At 39.1% G+C, this 25,405-nt stretch overlaps 1 protein-coding gene across 2 annotated transcripts in view; it reads left to right on the forward strand.

The window, feature by feature from the left end:
- Positions 1-3,776: 3,776 nt before the first annotated feature.
- Positions 3,777-25,405, forward strand: part of LOC133535278 (FYVE, RhoGEF and PH domain-containing protein 5-like) — a 79,221-nt gene continuing 57,592 nt past the window's right edge. For both annotated transcript variants that reach the window (XM_061874955.1, XM_061874956.1), the window contains exons 1-4: positions 3,777-4,001; positions 7,468-10,135; positions 24,403-24,517; positions 25,084-25,142. In XM_061874955.1, coding sequence (XP_061730939.1) covers positions 3,992-4,001; positions 7,468-10,135; positions 24,403-24,517; positions 25,084-25,142 — 2,852 coding nt within the window. In that variant the 5' untranslated portion in view covers positions 3,777-3,991. The remainder of the gene's footprint in view (positions 4,002-7,467; positions 10,136-24,402; positions 24,518-25,083; positions 25,143-25,405) is intronic.

The following is a 25,405-nucleotide window of genomic DNA, read 5'->3' on the forward strand; positions in this document are numbered from 1 at the left end:
AAGTTTAAATTTGAATGACAATAAAAAGGAAGTGGAAGTCCAAACTGAACTGAATTGTACTGAACAGAACTGAACGAAGACTATAAAAATGGGACCCGTTACCTTCCTGCTTGGCATAATCAAGGGGGTTAAATCACTAAAAATGATTCCCAGGCACGGCCAACGCTGCTGCTCACTGCTCCCCTCACCTCCCAGGGGCGGGTGAAATTCAGAGAATAATTTCACCATGTGAGCAAGTTTTAATGTTGTAAATGTGATGTTTTATGTGTTGTTTACTGTTTTTATTGTAACCTTGCTGCTGCCCTGTTGGACAGGTCTCCCTTGGTAAAGAAATCATTCATATCAATGGGATTATTACCTGATTAGATAAAGGCTAAATAAAAAATAAAACCACACCGAGTGGGTGTGTGAAAACCATTGGTACTTTAACTTTATATATATCTGTACAGTAATCTATATATTTATATCTGCACCTTATTGTTCTTTTATCCTGCACTACCATGAGTTAATGCAACGAAATGTTGTTCTTATCTGTACTGTAAAGTTTAAATTTGAATGACAATAAAATGGAAGTCGAAGTCTAAACTGAACAAAGACTATAAAAATGGGACCGATTACCTCCCTGCTTGGCACTTAGCATCAAGGGTTGGAATTGGGGGTTAAATGATTCCCGGGCGCGGCCACCGCTGCTGCTCACTGCTCCCCTCTCCTCCCAGGAGGTGGATCAAGGGTGATGGGTCAAATTCAGAGAATAATTTCACCAAACCGAGTGGGTGTGTGACTATCATTGGTACTTTAACTTTAACTTTCACAATGAATGACACGACAAAAAACAGATATTTGTGAAAATAAACATTAAAGGCCTACTGAAACCCACTACTACCCACCACGCGGTCTGATAGTTTATATATCAATAATGAAATATTAACATTGCAACACATGCCAATACGGCCTTTTTACTTTACTAAATTGCAATTTTAAATTTCCTGGGAGTTTCTTCTTGAAAATGTCGCTAAATGATGACGTGTACGCGTGACGTCACGGACTGTTAGGAAATATGAGCGCTGCACACACACACAGCTAAAAGTCGTCTGCTTTAATCGCATAATTACACAGTATTTTGGACATCTATGTTGCTGAATCTTTTGCAATTTGTTCAATTAATAATGGAGAAGTAAAAGTAGAAAGATGTAGTTGGGAAGCTTTAGCCTTTAGCCACACAAACACACGGTGATTCCTTGTTTAAAATTCCCGGAGGTGAAACTTTACTATGGATCAGAGCACGGTCAAGCGAACATAGATCCTGACCGAATGTCAACCAGCAGGTTTCGGTGAGAAAATTGTGGTAAAAAGTCGCTTCTTACCGGATATCAGCTGAGCTTTGGCCGTCCATAAAGCTGCTGTCGACTTCCCTGAGACATTGGCGTCAAGACACCCGTGGACACACACCTCCAACTATCATGTACTGTTAAACTCACTAAAACACTAGCAACACAGTAGAAATATAAGGGATTTCTACGAATTATCCTAGTAAATGTGTCTAAAAACATCTGGATCTGTCCCAATGCAATTGCGTTTTATTTTTGTTAAACTTGTTTTTTGTTTTTTTTTCTAGTCTGTCGCTATCAATATCCTCAAACATGAATCTTTCATCCTCGCTCAAATTAATGGGGAAATTGTCATTTTCTCGGTCCGAATAGTTCTTTTTGTTGGAGACACCCATTAAAAACAATGTGAATATGTGAGGGTGACGTCATCGTCTGCGACTTCCGGTAAAGGCAGGGTTTTTCTGTTAGCGACCAAAAGTTGCGAACTTTATCGTGGATGTTCTCTACTATAGTGGTTCTCAACCTTTGTTCAGTGATGTACCCCCTGTGAAATTTTTTTTAACTCAAGTACCCCCTAATCAGAGCAAAGCATTTTTGGTTGAAAAAAAGAGATACAGGTGTAAAATACAGCACTATGTCATCAGTTTCTGATTTATTAAAGTGTATAACAGTGCAAAATATTGCTAATTTGTAGTGGTCTTTCTTGAACTATTTGGAACAAAAGATATTAAAAAAATTACTAAAAACCAGTTGAAAAATAAACAAGTGGATCAATTATAAATAAAGAATTCTACACATAGAAGTCATCATCAACTTAAAGTGTCCTCTTTGGGGATTGTAATAGAGATCCATCTGGATAAATGAACTTAGTTCTAAGCATTTCTTAAAAAAAAAATAAAAAAAAAAATACATCTTTAACATCAATATTTATGGAACATGTCCACAAAAAATCTAGCTGTCAACACTGAATACTGCATTGTTGCATTTCTTTTCACAGCTTATGAACTTACATTCATATTTTGTTGAAGTATTATTCATCCATCCATTTCCTACCGCTTAGTCCCTTTTGGGGTGGCGGGGGGCGCTGGCGCCTATCTCAGCTACAATCGGGCGGAAGGCGGTGCACAACCTGGACAAGTCACCACCTCATCGCAGGTCCAACACAGATAGACAGACAACATTCACAATCACAATAAATATGAATATATTCATAAATGATTTTTGAATTTTTGCTATTTTTAGAATCCATCCATCCATCCATCTTCTTCCGCTTATCCGAGAAGTCATCATCAACTTAAAGAGCCCTCTTTGGGGATTGTAATAGAGATCCATCTGGATAAATGAACTTAATTCTAAACATTTCTTCCCAAAAAAAAATACATCTTTAACATCAATATTTATGGAACATGTCCACAAAAAAATCCAGCTGTCAACACTGAATATTGCATTGTTGCATTTCTTTTCACAGTTTATGAACTTACATTCATATTTTGTTGAAGTATTATTCATCCATCCATTTTCTACCGCAACCCTTTAGGGGTGGCGGGGGGCGCTGGCGCCTATCTCAGCTACAATCGGGCGGAAGGCGGCGTACACCCTGGAAAAGTCGCCACCTCATCGCAGGTCCAACACAGATAGACAGACAACATTCACAATCACAAAAAATATAAATATATTCATAAATTATTTTTGAATTTTTGCTATTTTTAGAATATTTTTTAAAAATCCCACGTACCCCTTGGCATACCTTCAAGTACCCCCAGGGGTACGCGTTCCCCCATTTGAGAACCACTGCTCTACTAAATCCTTTCAACAAAAATATGGCAATATCGTGAAATGAAGTGATTTATATTTATATAGTGCTTTTCTCGAAGTGACTCAAAGCACTTTTACATAGTGAAACCCAATATCTAATTTTTACATTTAAACCAGTGTGGGTGCCACTGGGAGCAGGTGGTTAAAGTGTCTTGCCCAAGGGCACAACGGCAGTGACTAGGATGGCAGAAGTGGGGATCGAACCTGCAACACTCAAGTTGCTGGCACGGCCGCTCTACCAACCGAGCTACACCGCCCCAAGTATGACACATAAAATGGACCTGCTATCCCCGTTTAAATAGGAAAATCTCATTTCAGTAGGCCTTTAAAGAAAAGGGAAAAATCGCGACTTTTTTCACCACAGTATCAATCCAATACTTATTACCACCTCTGGCATCGACAGAATCGATTTTTGGATCGACCCGCCCTCCCCCCCATATTGAACGGATGTACACAATTGGCAGTAAAATATATAACGTAGTTATGTTTTAGCAAAAAAAAAAAGAAGTAAAATTGTTTATTCGACATTCAAAACATAGGAATAAAAAAACGTACACGTCGAGTGGGGTTTCGCGAGCTCGAAGTGGACCGTCGCGCCTCAGGAAGAAGCCAAGAAGACCTCCTGTTCGCACACAAGAGCTCACTTTGAAGTGGAGCATCAGTGGAGGAGCTGCGAGCTTCATCTGCTCCTCAGCAGCGTCTCAAACTCCGATTTTGCGACGCGATTTTAGCAACAACGTCCTTTATTTTTTCAGTGTGCGTGTGTTTAATTTGGATTAACTTTGTGGAAGATACTTTGGCGGAAAATGAGCGCGACTCTCAGCTCCCGTGGATGATGATGTCCCACGATGAACACAGGTCGGTTGGTTATATTATTTCACGTTATAGTTTTGTGTGTGATTTATAAAAAAAAAAAGTCACAGATGTAGATTATAATCGATTAGATTAGTTAGATTGATTATGTTTAAAAAATTAAAAAATAATCCCCCCTGGTATACAAATTAATTAACTGCACCTGAATTGTTGCATAAAGTTGAATAATTCAGTTTGATGTCATAAACACATTCTATCCCTATTCATTTTCTTAAAAAAAAAAAGGGGGAACAATTTAGTACGGAGAACATATTCACCATTAATTAGTTGCCTATTAACAGGCAAATTAGTAGCATATTGGCTTTTAATGAGTCATTATTAAGTACTTGTTAATGCCTTATTCTGCATGGCCTTGTTATACAACCAGCAAGCCATTAACTAAGAGTCTTGCCTCAATAACCTCAGAATTATTGCTTATTAGTATTAAATAAGGACGGCATGGCGCAGTGGAAAAGTGGCCGTGCGCAACGCGAGGGTCCCTGGTTCAATCCCCACCTAGTACCGACCTCGTCACGTCCGTTGTGTCCTGAGCAAGACACTTCACCCTTGCTCCTGATGGGTGCTGGTTAGCGCCTTGCATGGCAGCTCCCTCCATCAGTGTGTGAATGTGTGTGTGAATGGGTAAATGTGGAAGTAGTGTCAAAGCGCTTTGAGTACCTTGAAGGTAGAAAAGCGCTACACAAGTACAACCCATTTAAGTTGTTGTATATGATTATCCCTTTAATACCACTTAATAAATATAGTCTTTTCTTACATAACAAAACATTAAACTACCATAACCCTAACCCTTAAGTCTTTGTTACTCAGAAAATGTTTCCTTAGTGTCCAAATAACAATAACACTAAGTCTTTGTTACTTAGAATATGTTCCCATTGTGTCGAAATAACTAAATTAAGTCTTTGTTACTTAGAATTGATTGATTAATTGATTGAAACTTTTATTAGTAGATTTCACAGTACAATACATATTCCATACAATTGACCACTAAATGATAATAACCGAATAAGTTTTTCAACTTGTTTAAGTCGGGGTCCACGTAAATCAATTCATTAATTTGTTCTGCATGGCCTTATTATACAACCAGTAAGCCATTAACTAAGAGTCTTGCTTCAATAACCTCAGAATGATTGCTTATTAATACTAAGTAAGGAAGTTGTTGTATATGATTATCCCTTTAATACCACTTAATGAATATGTTTTTTTCTTACATAACAAAACAAACTACAATAACCCTAACCTTTAAGTCTTTGTTACTCAGAAAAGGTTTCCCCAGTGTCCAAATAACAATAACACTAAGTCTTTGTTACTTAGAATATGTTCCCATTGTGTCCAAATAACTAAATTAAATCGTAGTTACTTAGAATTGATTGATTAATTGATTGAAACCTGTATTAGTAGATTTCACAGTACAATACATATTGCGCACAATTGACCACTAAATGGTAACACCCGAATAAGTTTTTCAACATGTTTAAGTCGGGGTCCACGTTAATCAATTCATCAATATGTTCCTAATACTAAAGTGTTACAAAAAAAAGATTCCATAATGTTAGTTAACTTACAAATATATATATATGTATATATATATATATATATATATATATATATATATATATATATATATATATATATATATATATATATATATATATATATATATATATATATATATATATATATATATGTACCGCTGATAGTCACACACACACTAGGTGTGGTGAAATTTACCTTTGCATTTGACCCATCCCCTTGTTCCACTCCTTGGGAGGTGAGGGGAGCAGTGAGCAGCTGCGGTGGCCGCGCTCGGGAATCATTTTGGTGATTTAACCCCCCAATTCCCACCTGTGATGCTGAGTGCCCAGCAGGGAGGAAATGGGTCACATGTGTTGTAGTCTTTGGTATGACTTGGCCGGGGTTTGAACTCACAACCTCCCAGTCTCAGGGCGGACACTCCAACCACTCTAACTAAAAAGCCACTGAGCTGTGTTGTTAACTAACAAACATATGAAATAAAGTTAAAGTACCAATGGTTGTCACACGCACACTAGGTGTGGTGAAATTCACCTCTGCATTTGACCCAGCCTCTTGTTTCAACCCCTGAGAGTTGAGGAGAGCAGTGAGCAGCAGCGGTGGCTGCACTCGGTAAATATTTTGGTGATTTAACCCTCTAATTCCCACCCGTGATGCTGAGTGCCAAGTAGCGAGGCAATGGGTCCTATTTTTATAATAAATTACATTTTTATTTAATGGCCAATCTTGAATGAAATAGCTAGGACACAAGAGTGTTTTTGTAGTTTAATAGGTGACATTTTTCGTTGTGGACATTGTATACAATAATATCCTGTGTCACCCTTAAATTTGTACACATTTATTTTTATTTAATTGTTGTTGATAATGCATATTATATTTTTCACTTTTTTCTTGTTCTTTGATACAACCATTTTCAGTCAAAGTGTGTGTCGTGTGTCCACCTGTGTGTGTTTGTGTGAGTGCGTCTGCAGTTGAAGAATGTCAAGAAGGAAGTCCTGTTAGAATGTGTATTCTTGGACGTCCCCCGTCAAAAAGGCAGAGATAGGTATTTTATGAAACTCGCCTTATAAATAAAAATATAACAGGGCACATTTCCATCTTCGTTAGAAGATAAAATGGTGAGGGAGAGACGCTGTGTCTAATAGGATGTGCGTCAGGGCAGGTGCTCAATAACAGGAAGTGAGAAGGGGTGTGCACACTATGTTCAGAATGGGCGTGTTTCATGACATTTTTAAACTTCCTAAAATTGTGAACTTTTTATATTGTCACAGTGAAGTATTTGGAATGCCACAATCTTACAGTTGTGATAACTCCAGATTTACGATTAAATTAAATAATATTTACTGTACACAAAGTATAGGCTATGTGCAACCAAGCAAGTAAGTGTTCATTGTGAACCTCCAACATGCATGTGTCATTTCCCAGACAGGGCGATGTTATTGTTCCTCCTCTAAGTATGCTGTGGCTCTGTTGTTTTTCCTGCTGATAATATCCCCTGCAGCATTCTACTTGTTACCATCTACAGACAGGACACGGCTTCCACTTGGCATTCTATAGAAAAACAAGCACATATGTATCTCCGATGAGGCTGTCAAAAATAACAAGTTAACTCATGTGATTAATCACAAAAAATATCACATTAATCGTGTACCAACGCATATTAATCATGCAAATCATTTTTAACTTTACCGTAACCGTGGATTACCTGAAAGGCGGTGCAGGTTGTTGTACGGCCAGTGCAAAGATTAGTGAGGATGAATACAAGAATAAACACAAATGTATTTATGTCCCAATATTGGGCTGTTTTTTTTTTAAAGTTAATTTAATGAATGAATCAAAATTTCCCTATGCACACACACACACACGTTCAAGATGTAACTGTCACCATATGATTTTTATTTTATTTGTATTTTTTTCCCAGATTTTCAAAATCCGTTGCAAGTCCCTCGACCGAAAGTCCGCAGTCATCTGACCATCAAGGTGCAGTCCAAGCTGATGTCAAGGCCTTGTCCCTCTGTGCGTGGCTCAAATCTTCCTCTTGCCCCAAAGCCCAAACCTTTCTATGAGTTTATACCGCAGAGGGAGAGCCTCAGTAATGGAGACCTGTCTCATTCAAATGGCGAAACGGGTCCTCATGAGACGGCTGAGGAAAACCAGGACAACGAAGGGAAAACCGAGACAGAGGGGAAGGTTGATGACGTAGCTGAAGGAGAAGTTAAGGTCGAAAGAGAGGAGGGTAAAACAATATTTAATAATAAAGACGAAGACATCGACAGTCTTGGCTCTGAAGACACAGTTATAGAGGATGACGGTTCGGCCTCAGACACCACGGATGATGGAAATCCTGACAATGACCCAAATCAGCCTAATGCTGGCCTAAACAAAGATAATGATACATTGACCCTTTCTTCCTCTCCAAATGAAAACAAGGAGGTGGTATCTAGCAAGGAAGAGGAAGGGGACCCACATGGACTTAGTGGAAAGACTGTTATAAACTTGGATGAACAAAAGCTTGATCAAATGTATTCACTCAGTCAGGGTGAGACAGACTTTATTCAGTTTGACTTGTCGGCAGAAGATACTGAGCTGGATGTTGGAAGATTTGTATTTGGATTCTGCACGCTCCCAACTGTAACTGAGGAGTATCCCTACGATGTGATTGGCCCCACAGAAGGCGCTAGTGATACATGTGAGTCTTGTGACCCGGCTGAAAGTGGAGATGCTGAAGTATGGCAACCAGAACGTGCCACCAAAGATGTCTCGGGCTGTTTTCGGTTTACATCCAGCAATGAGGATGTGTTTGGCCCATATTCAGTAATCGAAGCTGTCCCGTCTGATATGACTTGTACTGCTGATCCTGAATGGGGTGAGGAAGACATTAATGACAAGACCTCGAATGATCAGCAGACATCAGGTGCTTCAAACCAAGAACCTTTCTATGTGTCTTCAGATGATGTGGAAAAACTGGAAGATAAGCAAACCCTAATAGAGCAGGCCGAGGCTGAAGAAGTACAACACTTGAATCAGCATAAAGACAAGGCAAAAGACACTGAGTCAGCAGATGAGTATGCAGACATTCGGGATTCTCCTTGCCCTAAAATTGATGACTTTGAAAAGTTAGAGTGTGTCTCATCAGAAGATTACGTGGAAATTGGTGATGAGGATGTAGAAGAGCAGACGGAAAAGAAACATGTCAAAGGAAAAAGTGCAAAGGAGAGAACAGCTCAACGAGAGCAGGCTATCCTAAGCCAAAGAAAAAGCTGCCAGCCTCGTTTAAGGTTATGCAACATCACTGTACCAAAAGACTTAGACCTGGGCCGCACTCCAGAGCTCACCAACAGGGTGGTGTTTGCCCACACCACTGAGGCGTTTGAAGAAGACATAGAAGAACTTGATTGCCATATTGTGCCTTTCTATGAGGACACAGACTCAGACAGTGAGGAGCATATTTATGAGGAAGCAGGGTTTGACTCAGAAGGGGAGAACTTTTTGAACATAGATAGAAAGACCATTGTGACACGTTCTCGCTCTTATTCTGGCAAAATTCCTGGTTATGTCCCAGAAACCGTGCCCGAGGAGACAGGGACTGAGTACCAAACGCATGACTACTGCACAGTGGCCTTGGATAGAAGCAGTGAAACGATCAGCCAATCACAGGCGCCAGGGGACAACTGCCTGATCCCGTCTACGAAGTCTCGCCGCTTCCTTCTGTACTCCCGTTCTGCGGGGAGTCCAGAAGCATCCTTGGCTGACCAATCTCCAAAGGACGAGTTAAGGATGAAGAGGAAAGATGACACTCTCTCACTTCCATGTGTCATGTCATCTTCTGGGAGCTTCTCCCAAAGAAGCCACCAGTCGTCTAGCGGTGTTTCCACTCCAACCTCTCTAGTGGACATCCCCCCACCCTTTGAACTGGCATACATTACCAAAAAACCCGTAACAAAGAGTTCCCCTTCTCTTTTGATCCAGCATGAGCCCGACGACCAATTTAAAAAGAAGAAAATCTCCTTTAAGCGGTTTTTGGCTCTCAAATTTAAGAGAAAGACAGACTCAAAAGGTTTTAGTGATGGTTCTGTTCGTTCATCTCGATCTTCTTCTGAGTCCAGTCATCATGGCCCGGCAAGAGTCATTGAGCTTGACCGTAGAAGCAACGGCAGCTCCCCTCAGCTGCAGTCTCATATTGTAAACCCCCATCAGCGTCTTTCAGACAGGACATCAAACTTGGTCCTCTATAAAGATCATCAGAGGAGGAAAAGTGAACTCAAAGCTTATGGCAGAGGTGTCTTCAGAGTTGAGTCCTTCGAGGAACGCTCTCATCGCTCCGCCATGCCGTTGCCTTTAACGAAGCCCCGCTCAATTTCCTTCCCCAGTGCAGACACCTCTGACTATGAGAATATTCCGGCTATGAGCTCTGACTATGAGAACATTCAAATTCCAGGCAGACCAACCAGATCACACACTGTGACTGAGTTTTTTGAGGATCCAAATCGCATGACAGCTTCCTGCAATGAGAACGATGGCTACGTGGACATGAACAGTTTCCCGGGGATAGACAGCAAGTCCCAGACAACAAAAGCCGATGCTGAAAGGTATTTGACATTTTATTAAACCCAATCCTTATTACCATTTCACAGAAACATATCATATTTTTTTAACTGAGTCTCCTTCTACTGATTCAAGGGATTTGAAGAAACATAACAGAAACATAACATTAATTATTATTATATTTTTTTAACTGAGTCTCCTTCTACTGATTTAAGGGATTTGAACATGTATTGTTTTATTCCCATTTATGACGTTTATACTAATGAACACATACATCCTGGATAATCCTTCAGACCCCTGTGAATCTTGTCCCCGAGGACTATTAAATCCATCAGAAAAAATCCTGATAAAAAGTCTGGATCACACAAAGTAAGTGTGGCAGGAAATCCGACAAAGGATTTAAAACAACCTCCATTCTGAAGCTTTGTATCACCATCATTACTCTGCGATATAGACGATATGAAATATAAATGATGTATATTAGATTGACAATAAAGCTTTTAATACTAATGTCATATCGTGATAATACATTTTAGACTTATACTTAAACAATCTTTATTGATCCACAAGGGAAATTGTTCCACATAGTAGCTCAGTTACAAGGGATGGAAAGGATAATTCAGGTATAAAGTAGACTAAAAATGTATCATAGTAGCAACATAAAATATATATTTAATATTTACATATTATATATACAGTATATAATATATACTGATATATTATATTTGTATATAATATATACAATACATGACAAACAATCAAACAATTTTGATTAGCTGTGTCCCAAAAATTTGACAGCGACAAGCAAACAAAGGCGTCCTCAACACAATTTAGCATCCTCGCTAGCGAGATAGCGGCGAATGTCGTTCCACAGTGCGAAGCTCCTTTTAGATCCATAAGCCCTCCCTCTATGGCAGCAAATTAACTATGTTTATGTCACGTATCATTATCACTGGAGGACTGGAGGATAAGGAATCACCAGCAAACATGTTAGACTACACACTGGAGAAAGATACAAATAAGTATAGAAAATTGCTAAGCGAGAGCTCTTGAAGATAAACAAGGGTAGTTGTTTTGATACAAATATCAGTTAATGATCAAAACTACAGTGATAAGATCTATCATTTGTTCTATCACAAAATGGTTTTTCGTTTTTGTCACTGTTTACAAATACACTATTAACTTTGTCAAACATTTTATATGTCAAAAAAAAAAATGGAATGAGAAAATCATTTGAATATTTAATTGATATTGTTACGCAGCCATTGTATGTTTGTCAGATTATAATTGCGATCAAAAATTTTGTCATTCGATGATTTTGAAATATTTTAGGTATCAGCATTGACATGGTCAATAATTAGCCTTCAACTACTTGGCATTGAATCGATACCCAAATTGAAACTATTGCCCTAAAACTAATGTAAAGTATTCAAACGACAGAAGAATAAGCGCTTATTACATCTTAACAGAAGGAAATACATAGAACAACAGAAAATAATCAGCAGTTATCATGTCTATTCTCATATCTTGGAGAAAATAATACAATACATTAATCAATGTTTATGTTAGCATCTAAATTAGGAGGCTTTTAAAATTATTTTGTTATTATTTATATGACAAATACTATATAGTGAAATATATTGTTATCGCAGGTGGCAGCAATATAGATTTCAGGCCATGTGGCCCAACCCTAATCATTACCTTCCATTACAAAGGATTACAGTGGTTTCCATAATATAAGACATGTTGCAGCTCATTGTACCAAGCTCACACTTACAATAGTCTCTGCCCACCTGCAGTGTTTTCAGTCTCATAAGAGTCGCCGGACTTGATGTTAATGGGCAATGGCATAGTAATATCTTACACAGTCTCACTACATGAGGCTTAGTCTGATCATTTCTTTTTAAGTGTATGGCTAGTGACACATGAGCATCCTGCTGTGTCGGGCATCCCTATATTGTGGGATATCCCTTGTGGGGAAGCTTGCTCCTTATTTTGTGGATTTAGCGGTCACTTCGGCAGCATCTGCCTTCCATGGAGGTTTGAAATGATAGTGCAAGTAATGGTAATTGGATAGCTCACTGAGCAGAGATTATTCACATTAGATGAAGTCATTATTGGCTGCAATTAAATGTGGGCTGGAGAAGAATGGGAAGTATGTACATTAGGGCCATGTTTTTACATGAATAGATCTGAGAGAGGTGAAAATAACAAGAGTAAAGTAAATCAAAAGGTAGGACAATGTAGTGAGAGCGATTATGTTGTAATTGCTCTCATGTCGCTGACACTTATGGTTAAGTTTGGAGGTGCTTTTATTAAAGTAGCACTCTCCTGGGTGCCTCTCTTTCATTGGACACCGGAGGGGCCACAGGCTTTACTGCAGTGTGTGATGGAGTGAGGAATCACCACAGTTAGACAGTGCCAAATTACCTCAGCTTGACCCCCAGCTTCAATCGCTACGGGGCCGCAGTCTTTCCCGTTCTTAATAAAATAGTTGCGCTTGATGACCTGTGTGTGGTCAAAAAGGTGGGCCATTATTGAGCGCTGTCTGAAAGCTGTGCTCTAAAGTTAATTTCGGAGGAGATCGTCCCCATGACAGTTTATTTTTATGTCTTGCGTCCTTTCGCTTTACAGTTTGTTTGTTTTTCCTCAGTGATATCTTGGGGCTATTGCCTTATGTCACTAGTTTTAGCCTGTAAATAAATTAATTGGCATTTCCAGGGAATGACTAAACGACAGCAGGTAGATAGCAGGCATGTGTATAATTCCAACTTTAATTCAATCTATTTGAAGAATAACTTTCACCCCACAGGATGTTGAGTTTGAATTGGAATTACAGGAAGTATACTGTATTTTACGGACCATCGGGCGCATTGGATTATAAGGTGCACTGCCGATGAATGGTCCATTTTCGATTTGTTTTCATATAAAAGGTGCACCGGCTTATAGGGCGCATTAAAGCAGTCATATTATTATTTTATTTTTTTCTAAATTGAAATCACTTCCTTGTGGTTTACATAACATAATGGTGATTCTTTGGTCAAAATGTTGCATAGATTATGTTTTACAGATCATCTTCAACCCGCTTTCTGACAATCGCTTCCGGATGCACCGTTTTGTGGGAGGTCTTATTTATGTGGCTCACCTTCTACAGTGTCATCTCCTCGTCATCTTTGTTGTAACGGTCTAGTGTGCAACGACGGGAGTGGAAGAAGTGTCAAAAGATGGAGTGAACTGTTTTATTGACATTCAGACTTTACTTAAATCAATAACGGAGCAGCATCTCCACATCCGAAAACAACAACAAGGCCGGAAATGTAGCCAAGAGCTGTCCAAGGGGAAAGTAAACCTGTACCATTGGTACGTGGGCCAAACAGTGGTTTTTACCAAGTAACAGCACCTTGAGTGAGGAGTGTAGCCTCACACTGTCATACAAAAGACAATTCATTCTGGCCCTCTGTTTTTGTCTTCGTACTCTTTTGTCCGTATGATTGTGACATAGTCTTAAAATATTTTCAGTAAAATAATTGCAGAAATGCACTTTTAAAAAAATCGTTCATAGTCATTATAAGAGACAAGAACACACGTCTTTTTGTTTAGGATTTCAAAGATGATAAAAAATGCTTGCAAGGTGCGGCTGAGGGGAGTCACCGTTGTAGCCTTCAAAACCCAGTAAAACAACTTAAAAAGCTTTATATGCACACCACTTAATCAATATATAATGTAGTAACAGACACATTCATAACAATACGTAATATTTAAAATGTTTACTTTTTACTTTACTTTATTTTTTTTTGGTCATTTTATGCACAACCGGAACTAATTATTTGGCGCATTTATTTCCGTTTCCATAGCAGCGCACTTCCGACTATGTTTACCCTATGTAAATTGCTTTACTAAAATACAATAAAAAAAAGCTTTTTAAGTGTATAGTGGGATGTACACAAAGAGCAAGTATTTGTTAAGTGCAAAACAAAGAAAGCAATATTATCGAGACCTGTTCATAGTACATACAAAGAAACCTGATTGGCAACCAAGGACAGGTGTGTCCTAATAGACAATCAGGGATAGGCGAGGGAGCCAGTGAATGTGAGCAAATAGAAAGTGAATCGAAAAATAAAAGCACTGGACAGGTAATAATACAAATTACAAGAAACAAATGGTAACTTTAATGTGAGATGAGAGAAATTGTGCAATGGGATACATATTTTAGCCTTACACATTTGTGCACTCACACAAATTAAACAATAACTGAACCCCTTTTTATCTTTATCTTTGTTTTCCTTTCAACTGGCACTATAATTTTTTTAACTCTACTTAGTCCATGGGTGTCAAACTCATTTTAGATCGGGGGCCAAATGGAGAAAAATCTACTCCCAAGTAGGCCGGACTGGTAAAATCACAGCACGATAACTTCAAAATCAAGACAACTTCAGATTGTTTTCTTTGTTTAAAAATAGAACAAGCACATTCTGAAAACGTACAAATCATAATGTTGTTGTTTTTTTCTTACACATACATGTTGCAGTTAGTATTATTAAATCTTTATTTGTCGTTATTTATATTTTCTGAATAAATGATGTGATAATGTTCATCAGTCAACTCCACCCATCCATCCATCCATTTACTACCGCTTGTCCCTTTTGGGGTCTCATTGGTGTTAATTTTCAATCTATCAAGATAAAAAAATTATATCAAAATCAAATTACAGGATGTTATTTATGTAGTTTGATCATTTTCCTCTACTGAAGTACTAACATCATGTGGTTTATTTTGTACATATGTAGCATCATCTATAAAGATACAAATAATTGCTATTGTGACATCCAATGGACACATATAGAACAGCTGTTTCTTTCATTCAAAAATTTCAGGTACATTTTTATACTTAGCAAACCCATCCCATGGGCCTTATAAAACCTGTTCGCGGGCCTGATCCGGCCCTCGGGCCGTACATTTGACATCCCTGCCTTAGTCTCTATTTCACCTTTTAACTGCCGTAACTGTCTTTGCTGTAGCGCCTATTTCACCGTGGCCGTAAAAAAAGCGTTTTGTTTTCTGTTTTCAACAGACAGTTAGTTACAAATAAGACCCATAAAGATACATAGGAAAAGCAGTGATAGATTTGCGAAACCGTGTTTTAACGTTTTTCATTTACAGAATTGACAGCGCCTCAGCTGGTTGAAGCCAAGTGGTGCGCTTGTTTTTTTTTTCAATCGCTTCAAACACAACCGTAACAAATAAATAATCAGCTAACTCATGGTAATATCCATCCATACACCGTGGATTCAATCCACAGAAGCAAAAATATAACTTTCCAAAATGTGTTATGGCATATGTAGGGTAACAGCATATGTTACCCTTCCATTTCTCACACAATAGATTCACAGCGTGTGCTCTTTTTCTCTCTGCGATGTTATCGATGCGGCTTATTGTGAGGTAGAGGTCTCACAGCACTCACATTTAATGCAAAAAGGCCTATCAGTCTTCTCACCTCCACTTTACCACATTTTCCCTGGAGGGCTTTGTGTTGCCAGAGCCACGGCTCTTTAGTGAGTCTTTGGGGGCCGGTTTATGTTTATGTGAATGCAAGTACACATTTGTGTACGTGCGTCAATGGCTGTGTGGAGTGTAGTTGCCCGTGCCTTTTGTGCTTTCAACTCAAAACCTGACATCGCCACTCTCCCAGGCTGCCCATCCTACAATGGCAGTGACTGATTGAGAATGCAGCCACTGTGGTCAAAGCATTTTAAACCCACAAAGGAAAAATACAAGATTTTAGCGGCGAGACTGACCAAATGGCCTCACAGCATGGCTCTCAAAAGCACCCTGCTGCAGTAGCAGAAATGTAATTTCACTGTAGTTACAAAGCTTCTGCGCTATAAATCTGCCTGTAAAAATGTGTAACACGACCACTTCCACACAAGGATTCTGATTAATAGTTAACTTTCAAGCTACATTAATGTGCAAAACTCACTAATGATACACCGCACTGAGAGCCAAGGTATTTTTCCGCAAGTGTGTTTGAGTGTACTGTGGATGCTTTATCAAAGATGGCACTCTTGCTGAGAATGCACTGCTCTTGCCAATTAACAGTGTGGCAACAAATGAGCAGTAAACAACATGTTGGCAAAGAAAGTGCAGGGGATGAGATTGTGTTCAACATTGAGCCCATTAAACGATCCCCTATGTCATTTTTAGGCAGTTCTACTTAATAAGCAAATGTGTTTTTGTGCCCTTACGGTTATGCACAGTTAATTCGATGGTGGATTTATTTGTATTGCACAAACCCTTTCAGGGGTTCGTCAACAAATCCTCGTCATGGCCTGCCATTGCTTCTGTTATGTTATGTGATGAAGGAGTTCCCTTAAGTGCATTGTTGTACTGGGTGGTGGCTCTGTGGTGGACAGGGTGTGTCTCCGGCTGACCAGGCCTGGTGCCAGGCATTCTTAGGTCATTGCCAGGTCATCCCCGGGGAGGAAATATCCAGCCTAGGAGCTTCCCACCGGTGTGTTGACAGGAAATGCAGGACAAGGGTCAGGCTGTGGCGGGAGAGAAGGGGACTAAAAGATGGAGAAGTGACCAGAAAAGTATCAGGAATTCTGAGGACGGGGTTCACCGTAGAGAAGTGGAGGTTGCAGGTTGCACGTTGTCTGTTTTCTTGAGTTGTATTTTTTTACAAAGAAGGAAAATTCCAAGCTGTTAAATGTAAATCACCTGTCAAGTCAAGTTCAATTCAATTCAATCAAGTTTATTTACAATACCATCCATTTTCTATCGCTTATTCCTTTTCGGGTCGCGGGTGGCGCTGGTGCCTATCTCAGCTACAATCGCGCGGAAGGCAGTGTACACCCTGGACAAGTCGCCACCTCATCGTAGGGCCAACACAGATAGACAGACAACATTCACACTCACATTAGCACACTAGGGCCAATTTAGTGTTGCCAATCAACCTATCCCCAGGTGCATGTCTTTGGAAGTGGGAGGAAGCCGGAATACCCGGAGGGAACCCACGCATTCACGGGGAGGACATGCAAACTCCACACAGAAAGATCCCCAGCCCGGGATTGAACCCTGACTACTCAGGACCTTCGTATTGTTAGGGAGACACACTAACCGTGAAGATGGATGGATGGATTATTCACAATACCATATTACAAATTACAACTGTAGTGAATATCCATTTAAGGATGGCGGTAAGTGAAAGGGTCCCACAGATAAGCAAGAAGAAGCTTTTGGCAGTGGGGGCCCAGAGATCAGTATATGCATAGAATGCTGAGACATGGTGGCAAGCACAAAAACACAATATGACGAACAAAAAATAGGAGCACAAAAGCAAGCATAAACACACATACATACATTCAACCAAGCACAACCCAACAGATGTTCACCCCGAAGCCACATGTGACAATGCTAATCCTCTAAAGGACCACTAGCCATTCACATGAGGCATTAGAGATAGGTGGGTAATAGGTATGTTTTCGGGTTTTTTTTTTAAGATCAAGAATGAATACAGCATCCTGAGGCTCTCATCAAGCCAGTTCCAGATCTTTGGTCCCCTGCATACAACACTTCGAGCAGTACAAGTCAGTTGACAATGTTTACCTGATATCATGTCTAAGTTACAAGTGTTGTGCGCATGCTAGGGACGATAGATAGGAACCAAGCTACACAGTCTGAGTTTCAGCCTGTGGATGACCTGATAGGTTAGACAAGCATTGTGATAAATATTGAACTCTGTCACTCTTAGGAAATGATAACTATGGAATAGATGTCGAGTGGGGACATAAAATTTGGACCATGACAGACCCGTATGATTTTCTTTTGCATGGATTATAATTTGTGAAGGTAGCTAGGGAAGGTGTTATACCAGATGACATTACAGTAGTTTAGATGTGGTTCAAAGAGAGTTTTGTATAGCGTGAGTAGAGCATAAAGAGGAAGATAATGACCAAGGTGAAAGAACAGGCCAACATATTTGGATAATTTGTTTAAAAGATGGCTAATTTGACATTTTAAATTGAGGTATGCGTCAATGATGACCCCCAGGAATTTTTTGGAGTTCATTCTCTGTATTTCCTGCCCATTAATGTTGATATGGCAGTGTTCAGTATTTGTGTTAAATCCGCTGCCCGGATCATATCATGTTCAGGTTTTGAGTCTTTTTTTTGGTATCATATTCTGTTAGTGTTTGACTTCCTTAGTTCCTGGTTTGTTCCGTCACCATAGTTACTTATTAGTTTCACCTGCCACTTGTTTCCGGGCGGACACCTGTTTTTGTAATTACTATCCAGATTTAAGCCTGCCTCCTTTGTTCATTCGACCTTGCTTCCTAGTTTGTGTTTGCACAACAGTGACGACCTTGATTCCCGATCCTGTATTCCTGTTCCCTACAAGCTAGCTTCCACGCTAAGTCCTCTTGTTATTTCTCTAGCTCACATGCTAGCTTTTTTGGTTTGCCCTTTGTGCTTAGTGCAAATTTTTATTTTTCTTGGTCTGATTTATACTTTAAAATAAATCATTGTTTCTTACCTTCACGCTGTGTCCGAGCCCGACTGCATCAAGAGAGAACGAACCCGCATCACGATGCCACGCAATCGTCACAATTTGTCTGGTTTTTATTACAACAAAATAAAATAGAATTTGTTAGAGGTTTGGTGACAAGTCAGAAGACCTGTATCATTCCTACAATATTCATGTCTTGACATTAAAAGTGCAAAACATATGGAACACAATCATTATAGAAAGCCATTTAAAACCACTTCCAGTCCTCCATCAGTAATGCCACAGTTGTCTTAAGTGACATACAAATGAAGCGTTTCTCTTGTACCAATTTCCTCTAATAGTGCCATTACAATTTCAGATTGTATCTAATATATATTTTGATTTGACAGAATTATGTATTGCAGGCATCATTAAATCAACGATTATCTAAATAAAGGTACACTTTCATAGACAGAGAGTTCTTGGCGCAGTACAGTACATTTAATTTGTTATCATGTAACATAAGACAATCAGATGCATAATAGCATTTTCTTAATAGCACTTTTAAAAAGCAAACTACATGATGTAATACACAAGCTGTATATGAGTTTTCATTATTTGTAAAATGGGCTGGCTGAAGAAGTAGAACATCCATCCATCCATTTTCTACCGCTTGTCCCTATTGGGGTAGCGGGGGGTCACTAGAGCCTATCTCAGCTGCATTCGGGCGGAAGGCTGCGTACACCCTGGACAAGTCGCCACATAATCGCAGGGCCAACACATATAGACAGACAACATTCACACTCACATTCACACACTAGGGCCAATTTAGTGTTGCCAATCAACCTATCCCCAGGTGCATGTCTTTGGAGGTGGGAGGAAGCCGGAGTACCCGGAGGGAACCCGCGCAGTCACGGGGCGTATACATTCAAACTCCACACAGAAAGATCCCGAGCCTGGGATTGAAACCAAGACTGCTCAATACCTTCGTATTATGAGGCAGATGCACTAACCCCTCTTCCACCGTGCTGCCCAAGTAGAGCATGTGTTATATATATATATATATATATATATATATATATATATATATATATATATATATATTTACATTACATTACTGTTACAGCAGTTAATTTGCATTTTCACAGTTTTTTTTTTTAACCTGATTGTCATAAAGTGTTAAAACTTACTTCATTCCCTCTGATTTGTCTTCACCGAGGTCAGCCATGTGAAATATGTATTGGTGTTCTCATGATAAAGGGACAAACTTTTATAGCAGGGGGGCAATAAAAGAAAGATTTTCACACATACATAGAAAAATTATATGAATTAGGCTACATTGTCGTTCGACACCAGTGCAAGCTACAAGCCCAGAAATAAAATGTGATTCAGACCATAACACAACTGCATTAATATCTAAATCAGGGTAAATTTTAAATACTCTTGTTTATAGAATCATAGTATGCTCTGTAGGTATCAATGATCAGTGTTTACTAGAGGTGTAATGGTACACAGAAATTTCAGTTTGCTACGTACCTCGCTTTAGAGGTCATTTTCGGTACAGTAAGAAAACAACAAAATATAAATTTTTTGGCTATTTATTTACCAAATTTTCAAAATATTCCACCAAAAATATTTTTCTTAGTGGAATATTTGATGTGAAGTAATCAGAACCTAGGATAGGTCAATAATTTGATTTTGGATCAATATTATGTTTTGAGCAATGACAGTTTGAAAGAAAAAAAACAGCTTTGTTTTATTAGTCAACGTTGCAACTTTTTCTAAATGACATTTAGCCTTTAAGCATTTTTATTTCACTTTTGTTTATGTTTTTGTTTATTTTAATAGTATTTTTAGAATGTGCAGTGGGCCTTTAAAACATTAGCTGTGGGCCGCAAATGGCTTCCAGGCACACTTTTGACACCCCTGCTATAGATAATAAAAAATAAAATCTGATAAGTCTATAGGTAAAAAGCAGAGCCTGGCGACGCATGCGCGTTTATCATAACTCTCTCTCTCTGCCCTTCCCTCGCGAATGTTGCTGCTCACACAATTTGTTTTGTTTTTAACCCCTTCTTAACCCTGATTGTACATTGAAAATAAACGCAACCCTAACTTAAAATGCCAGACATTTGAGGCATTTAAGAAACTCCACCCGGACAGCCCCGCAAAAGAGGACATATCCGGTGAAAAGAGGAGGTATGGTCAGTCTATCGTACCTCGGTCGCTGCTAGCATGCCGTGTGTTGTGCCTCGGTGTGCATTGTTTACTCAACGTGCAGTACGCTACTTAATATGTTCGTGTGGAAACTCGTTCGGTACACCTCCGAACCGAACCGAAACCCCCCGTACCGAAAGGGTTCGATACAAATACACGTACCTTTACACCCCTAGTGTTTACATATTATAATCTTGTGCTGGTGAACCAAAATTATAGCTGCTTTTAGATCATCCGCCAATTATCATCCCTGTCAAGGGCATTTTGTTAAACATACTAAGTGTGTCCTAATGGTCAAGAGGACTTTCATAATTGCCCGTGGTAGCATTAAAAGGGATTACAAGGGAACTGACCCACAGAGTGACCCCTTTGAGTCCTGCACCACAACACTGAAGGATTACAATTGCACACACACACACACACACACATACATGCCCGCACACACACACAACTGTGTCATTTACTAAAGGTTGACACAGGCAGGGGATTACAGTCTGGGCTGCATTTGAGGACTGAAAACGCTGAGAGACGCACATGGGAAAAAGAAAATCACATAGATCATTAGAAATAATGTAAGCGTTAGCATTGCTAAGAAAAGCAGCTTCACACGTACCAAATGAAGATGTTAATTTGTCTCATTCCCGTTGAACTGGTTAGTAGGGTTGCGTGATTTATCATTAAAGATCGCAGTCTCAATAGTGTTTACCACAGATTGGCAATCTATTTGCAGAGGTGGGGGTGTGGTATAGGCGTCGCCGGGTGGTGTCAGTTTAATGTCAAAAGGGAAAACAGAAATGTTATACATACATACAAATTTGTGTTATTAGTTGTCTTTTTTTACTGTATTTTTCAAATGTTGCTGCTTATTTTGTTACTACAACAACTGCACTTTGTACAGCCCTGGTTTATTTACATATATCATTCTGCCCTTCCTGAATGTTAAAATTAAGTTTGTCAGATTCAGTAGGTAGGTAGAAATGAAACAACTTCCAACTTGAGGTTGTTTATTTATAGTGTCCACAATTAGTTACTGTAAAACTAAGCACTCAAAGGGAAGTACATTAATATACATGAAATGCACATACATTTAGAAATCATTGTAAATGGACAATGGGTTGTATTCACCTGACGTCACATCCAGCTCGTTAACTATGCAGGCTCGAAGTGTTGGTCAGGCAAGCGTCTTTTGTCAGAGCGTTGTGGGCAGCATTTTGCCTTTCTCAAAGAAAAAGGCCCATTTGTTTTAGACTGTTGGTACCCTTCTTGTTGCAAAAATGATATATGTTTCTTCAGAGTTCTTAGAGAGGTGATCAAGAAGGGCAAGAGTGCAAATTTTACCAAACGACTACAAGAAACACAAGATTGCAGTGATTATTTCGTTAAAGGTTTGTTTGATATACTTTTAATGTTTGAAATTTCCCATTTTAGTATTATTGTGATAATATTTGTATTTTATCTTGTTTCAGAGTTCTTAAAACTCATTTACGTAAACCACCAACTTGGCAAGTCTAAATAAAACAAAGCAAGTGTGAGCAAACCTACAAACCCCGTTTCCATATGAGTTGGGAAATTGTGTTACATGTAAATATAAACGGAATACAATGATTTGCAAATCATTTTCAACCCATATTCAGTTGAATATGCTATAAAGACAACATATTTGATGTTCAAACTGATAAACGTTTTTTTGTTGTTGTTGCAAATAATCATTAACTTTAGAATTCGATGCCAGCAACACGTGACAAAGAAGTTGGGAAAGGTGGCAATAAATACTGATAAAGTTGAGGAATGCTCATCAAACACTTATTTGGAACATCCCAAAGGTGTGCAGGCCAATTGGGAACAGGTGGGTGCCATGATTGGGTATAAAAAATGCTCAGTCTTTCACAAGAAAGGATGGGGCGAGGTACACCCCTTTGTCCACAACTGTGTGAGCAAATAGTCAAACAGTTTTAGAACAACGTTTCTCAAAGTGCAATTGCAAGAAATTTAGGGATTTCAACATCTACGGTCCATAATATCATCCAAACGTTCAGAAAATATGGAGAAATCACTCCACGTAAGCGGCATGGCCGTAAACCAACATTGAATGACCGTGACCTTTGACCCCTCAGACAGCACTGTATCAAAAACCGACATCAATCTCTAAAGGATATCACCACATGGGCTCATTAACACTTTACAAAACCACTGTCACTAAATATAGTTTGTTGCTACATCTGTAAGTGCAAGTTAAAGCACTACTATGCAAAGCGAAAGCCATTTATCAAAAACATCCAGAAACGCCGCCAACTTCTATGGGCCGAGGTCATCTAAGATGGACTGATGCAAAGTGGAAAAGTGTTTTGTGGTCTTACGAGTCCACATTTCAAATTGTTTTTGGAAATATTTGACATCGTGTCATCCAGACCAAAGGGGAAGCGAACCATCCAGACTGTTATCGACGCAAAGTTCAAAAGCCGGTATCTGTGATAGTATGGGGGTGCATTAGTGCCCAAGACATGGGTAACTTACACATCTGTGAAGGCACCATTAATGCTGAAAGGTACATACAGGTTTTGGAACAACATATGCTGCCATCTAAGCGTCGTCTTTTTCATGGACGTTCCTGCTTATTTCAGCAAGACAATGCCAAGCTACATTCAGCACGTGTTACAACAGCGTGGCTTTGTAAAAAAAGAGTATGGGTACTTTCCTGGCCCGCCTGCAGTCTAGACCTGTCTCCCATCGAAAATGTGTGGTGCATTATAAGGCGTAAAATACGACAGCGGAGACCCCGGACTGTTTAACGACTGAAGCTCTACATAAAACAAGAATGGGAAAGAATTCTGCTTTCAAAGCTTCAACAATTAGTTTCCTCAGTTCCCAAACATTTATTGAGTGTTGTTAAAAGAAAAGGTGATGTAACACAGAGGTGAACATGCCCTTTCCCAGCTACTTTGGCACGTGTTGCAGCCATGAAATTCTAAGTTAATTATTATTTGCAAAAAACAAAAAATAAACTTTATGAGTTTGAACATCAAATATCTTGTCCTTGTACTTCATTCAATTGAATATGGGTTGAAAAGGATTTGCAAATCATTGTATTCCGTTTATATTTACAAATAACACAATTTCCCAACTCATATGGAAAAAGGGTTTGAAAAAGAGATAAGCATTTACCAAAGGCAGCAATCATAAATGAAGCTTTCAGCACATAAACAACGTTGAGATCTATAGTTATATTTTAATAAAGACAGGAAAAACCGTGCTTACTCGTAACAATGATTGCAACGACAACAAGTCCACATGGCTAAAACTTACTGCCATTAACCTGCTGAAATGCAACGAAAATTCTCTTAGGCAGTTATATATAACATAACAGACAATGTATAAGTGACTTGTGTGAACTCAATAAACTCAACCTTATAAACTGCTCACTCTACTTGAATCACCATTTAAATGTTATTTTTTTGTTATCCTAAAGTTCATACACATTTTGTGAAAAAAAACAACAATCTCAATTGTAAGCAAAAAATTGATATTCACGTATTTGTCAGAATAGGAATCCCTATTTTGCTTTGTTGTTGCTGTATTGATTTATCTTCCTCATCTGGTCTTGTGTTGCCAGTGCCTACACTGAACCATTCCCACTGAGCGCAGTCTCTGCTGGGTCAGCCGAGGAGGACCACGGACGGACCTCGGAAGAAGAAGAAGGGGCAGCTGAGCAAAATTATGATCGACAGGTGAGTTATGGGACATAAACAAATTAAACCGCAGTCTAATTTGCTTTTTCATCTCCCTCCGCTGTAACTATGTTATCCATTGTCAATGACAGTGGAAGATGGCCTTAGAGACACAAGCTGCAACTAGGAATAGTTATAGTTAATTGAAATGTGCTTTATGTTTGTTTTAAACGAAGGCAATTAGTTTGCAAAGTGCCCTCGCTTAGGAAAGCATAACAGTGACAAAGCGCAGTAGCCTCTAAATGTTTTAAATGTGATGTTTTGAGGATTTTTGATTAGCCTCTAAATCAAATGTCACCACGCACACACGCTCTCATACATAATGCATCTGAATTTAAAAGTGCCACGTTTAAGAGGGCCTTCAAGTCTTCGCTGCACTTTAATGAAATAATCACTCTACTTCTGACAGCAAATATCCGAGGAAAAGAGAAAAACTTTTCATCAGCCTCATTTCCTACTGTATATTTGCAGCTGTTAATGCTAGAGAGCAATAAGTGGCCATCGAGAGCTTTTAAACATTAGTCGTGTTCATTCATCTTGTACTTCTCACCCTCCCTATCGCACAGATTGATGGGCGATCCCGAGCGTTCTACATTGCCAAAGAGCTTGTCGATTCTGAGAGACTGTGAGTATCGCAACGCAGTGTCATCGCACACAAACATCAGAAATGCAATTGTTGGTTTCTTTTCCTGCTGGCATCGACTAATAGAAAACCTGCCAGACTCCATGCATAGCGGTCTCATTTTTAATTAACCACTCCCTGAACATAAATTATTCATCATACATCATATATATGTTTTGTCGATGGGTTAATATTGTTTTCATTGTCTGAATACTATGAGAACGTGTTGAATTAAATCAATCTTATAATTCCCACACAAACAAAAA

Source organism: Nerophis ophidion, linkage group LG16, assembly GCF_033978795.1.
Source record: "Nerophis ophidion isolate RoL-2023_Sa linkage group LG16, RoL_Noph_v1.0, whole genome shotgun sequence".
Lineage (NCBI taxonomy): Eukaryota > Metazoa > Chordata > Actinopteri > Syngnathiformes > Syngnathidae > Nerophis > Nerophis ophidion.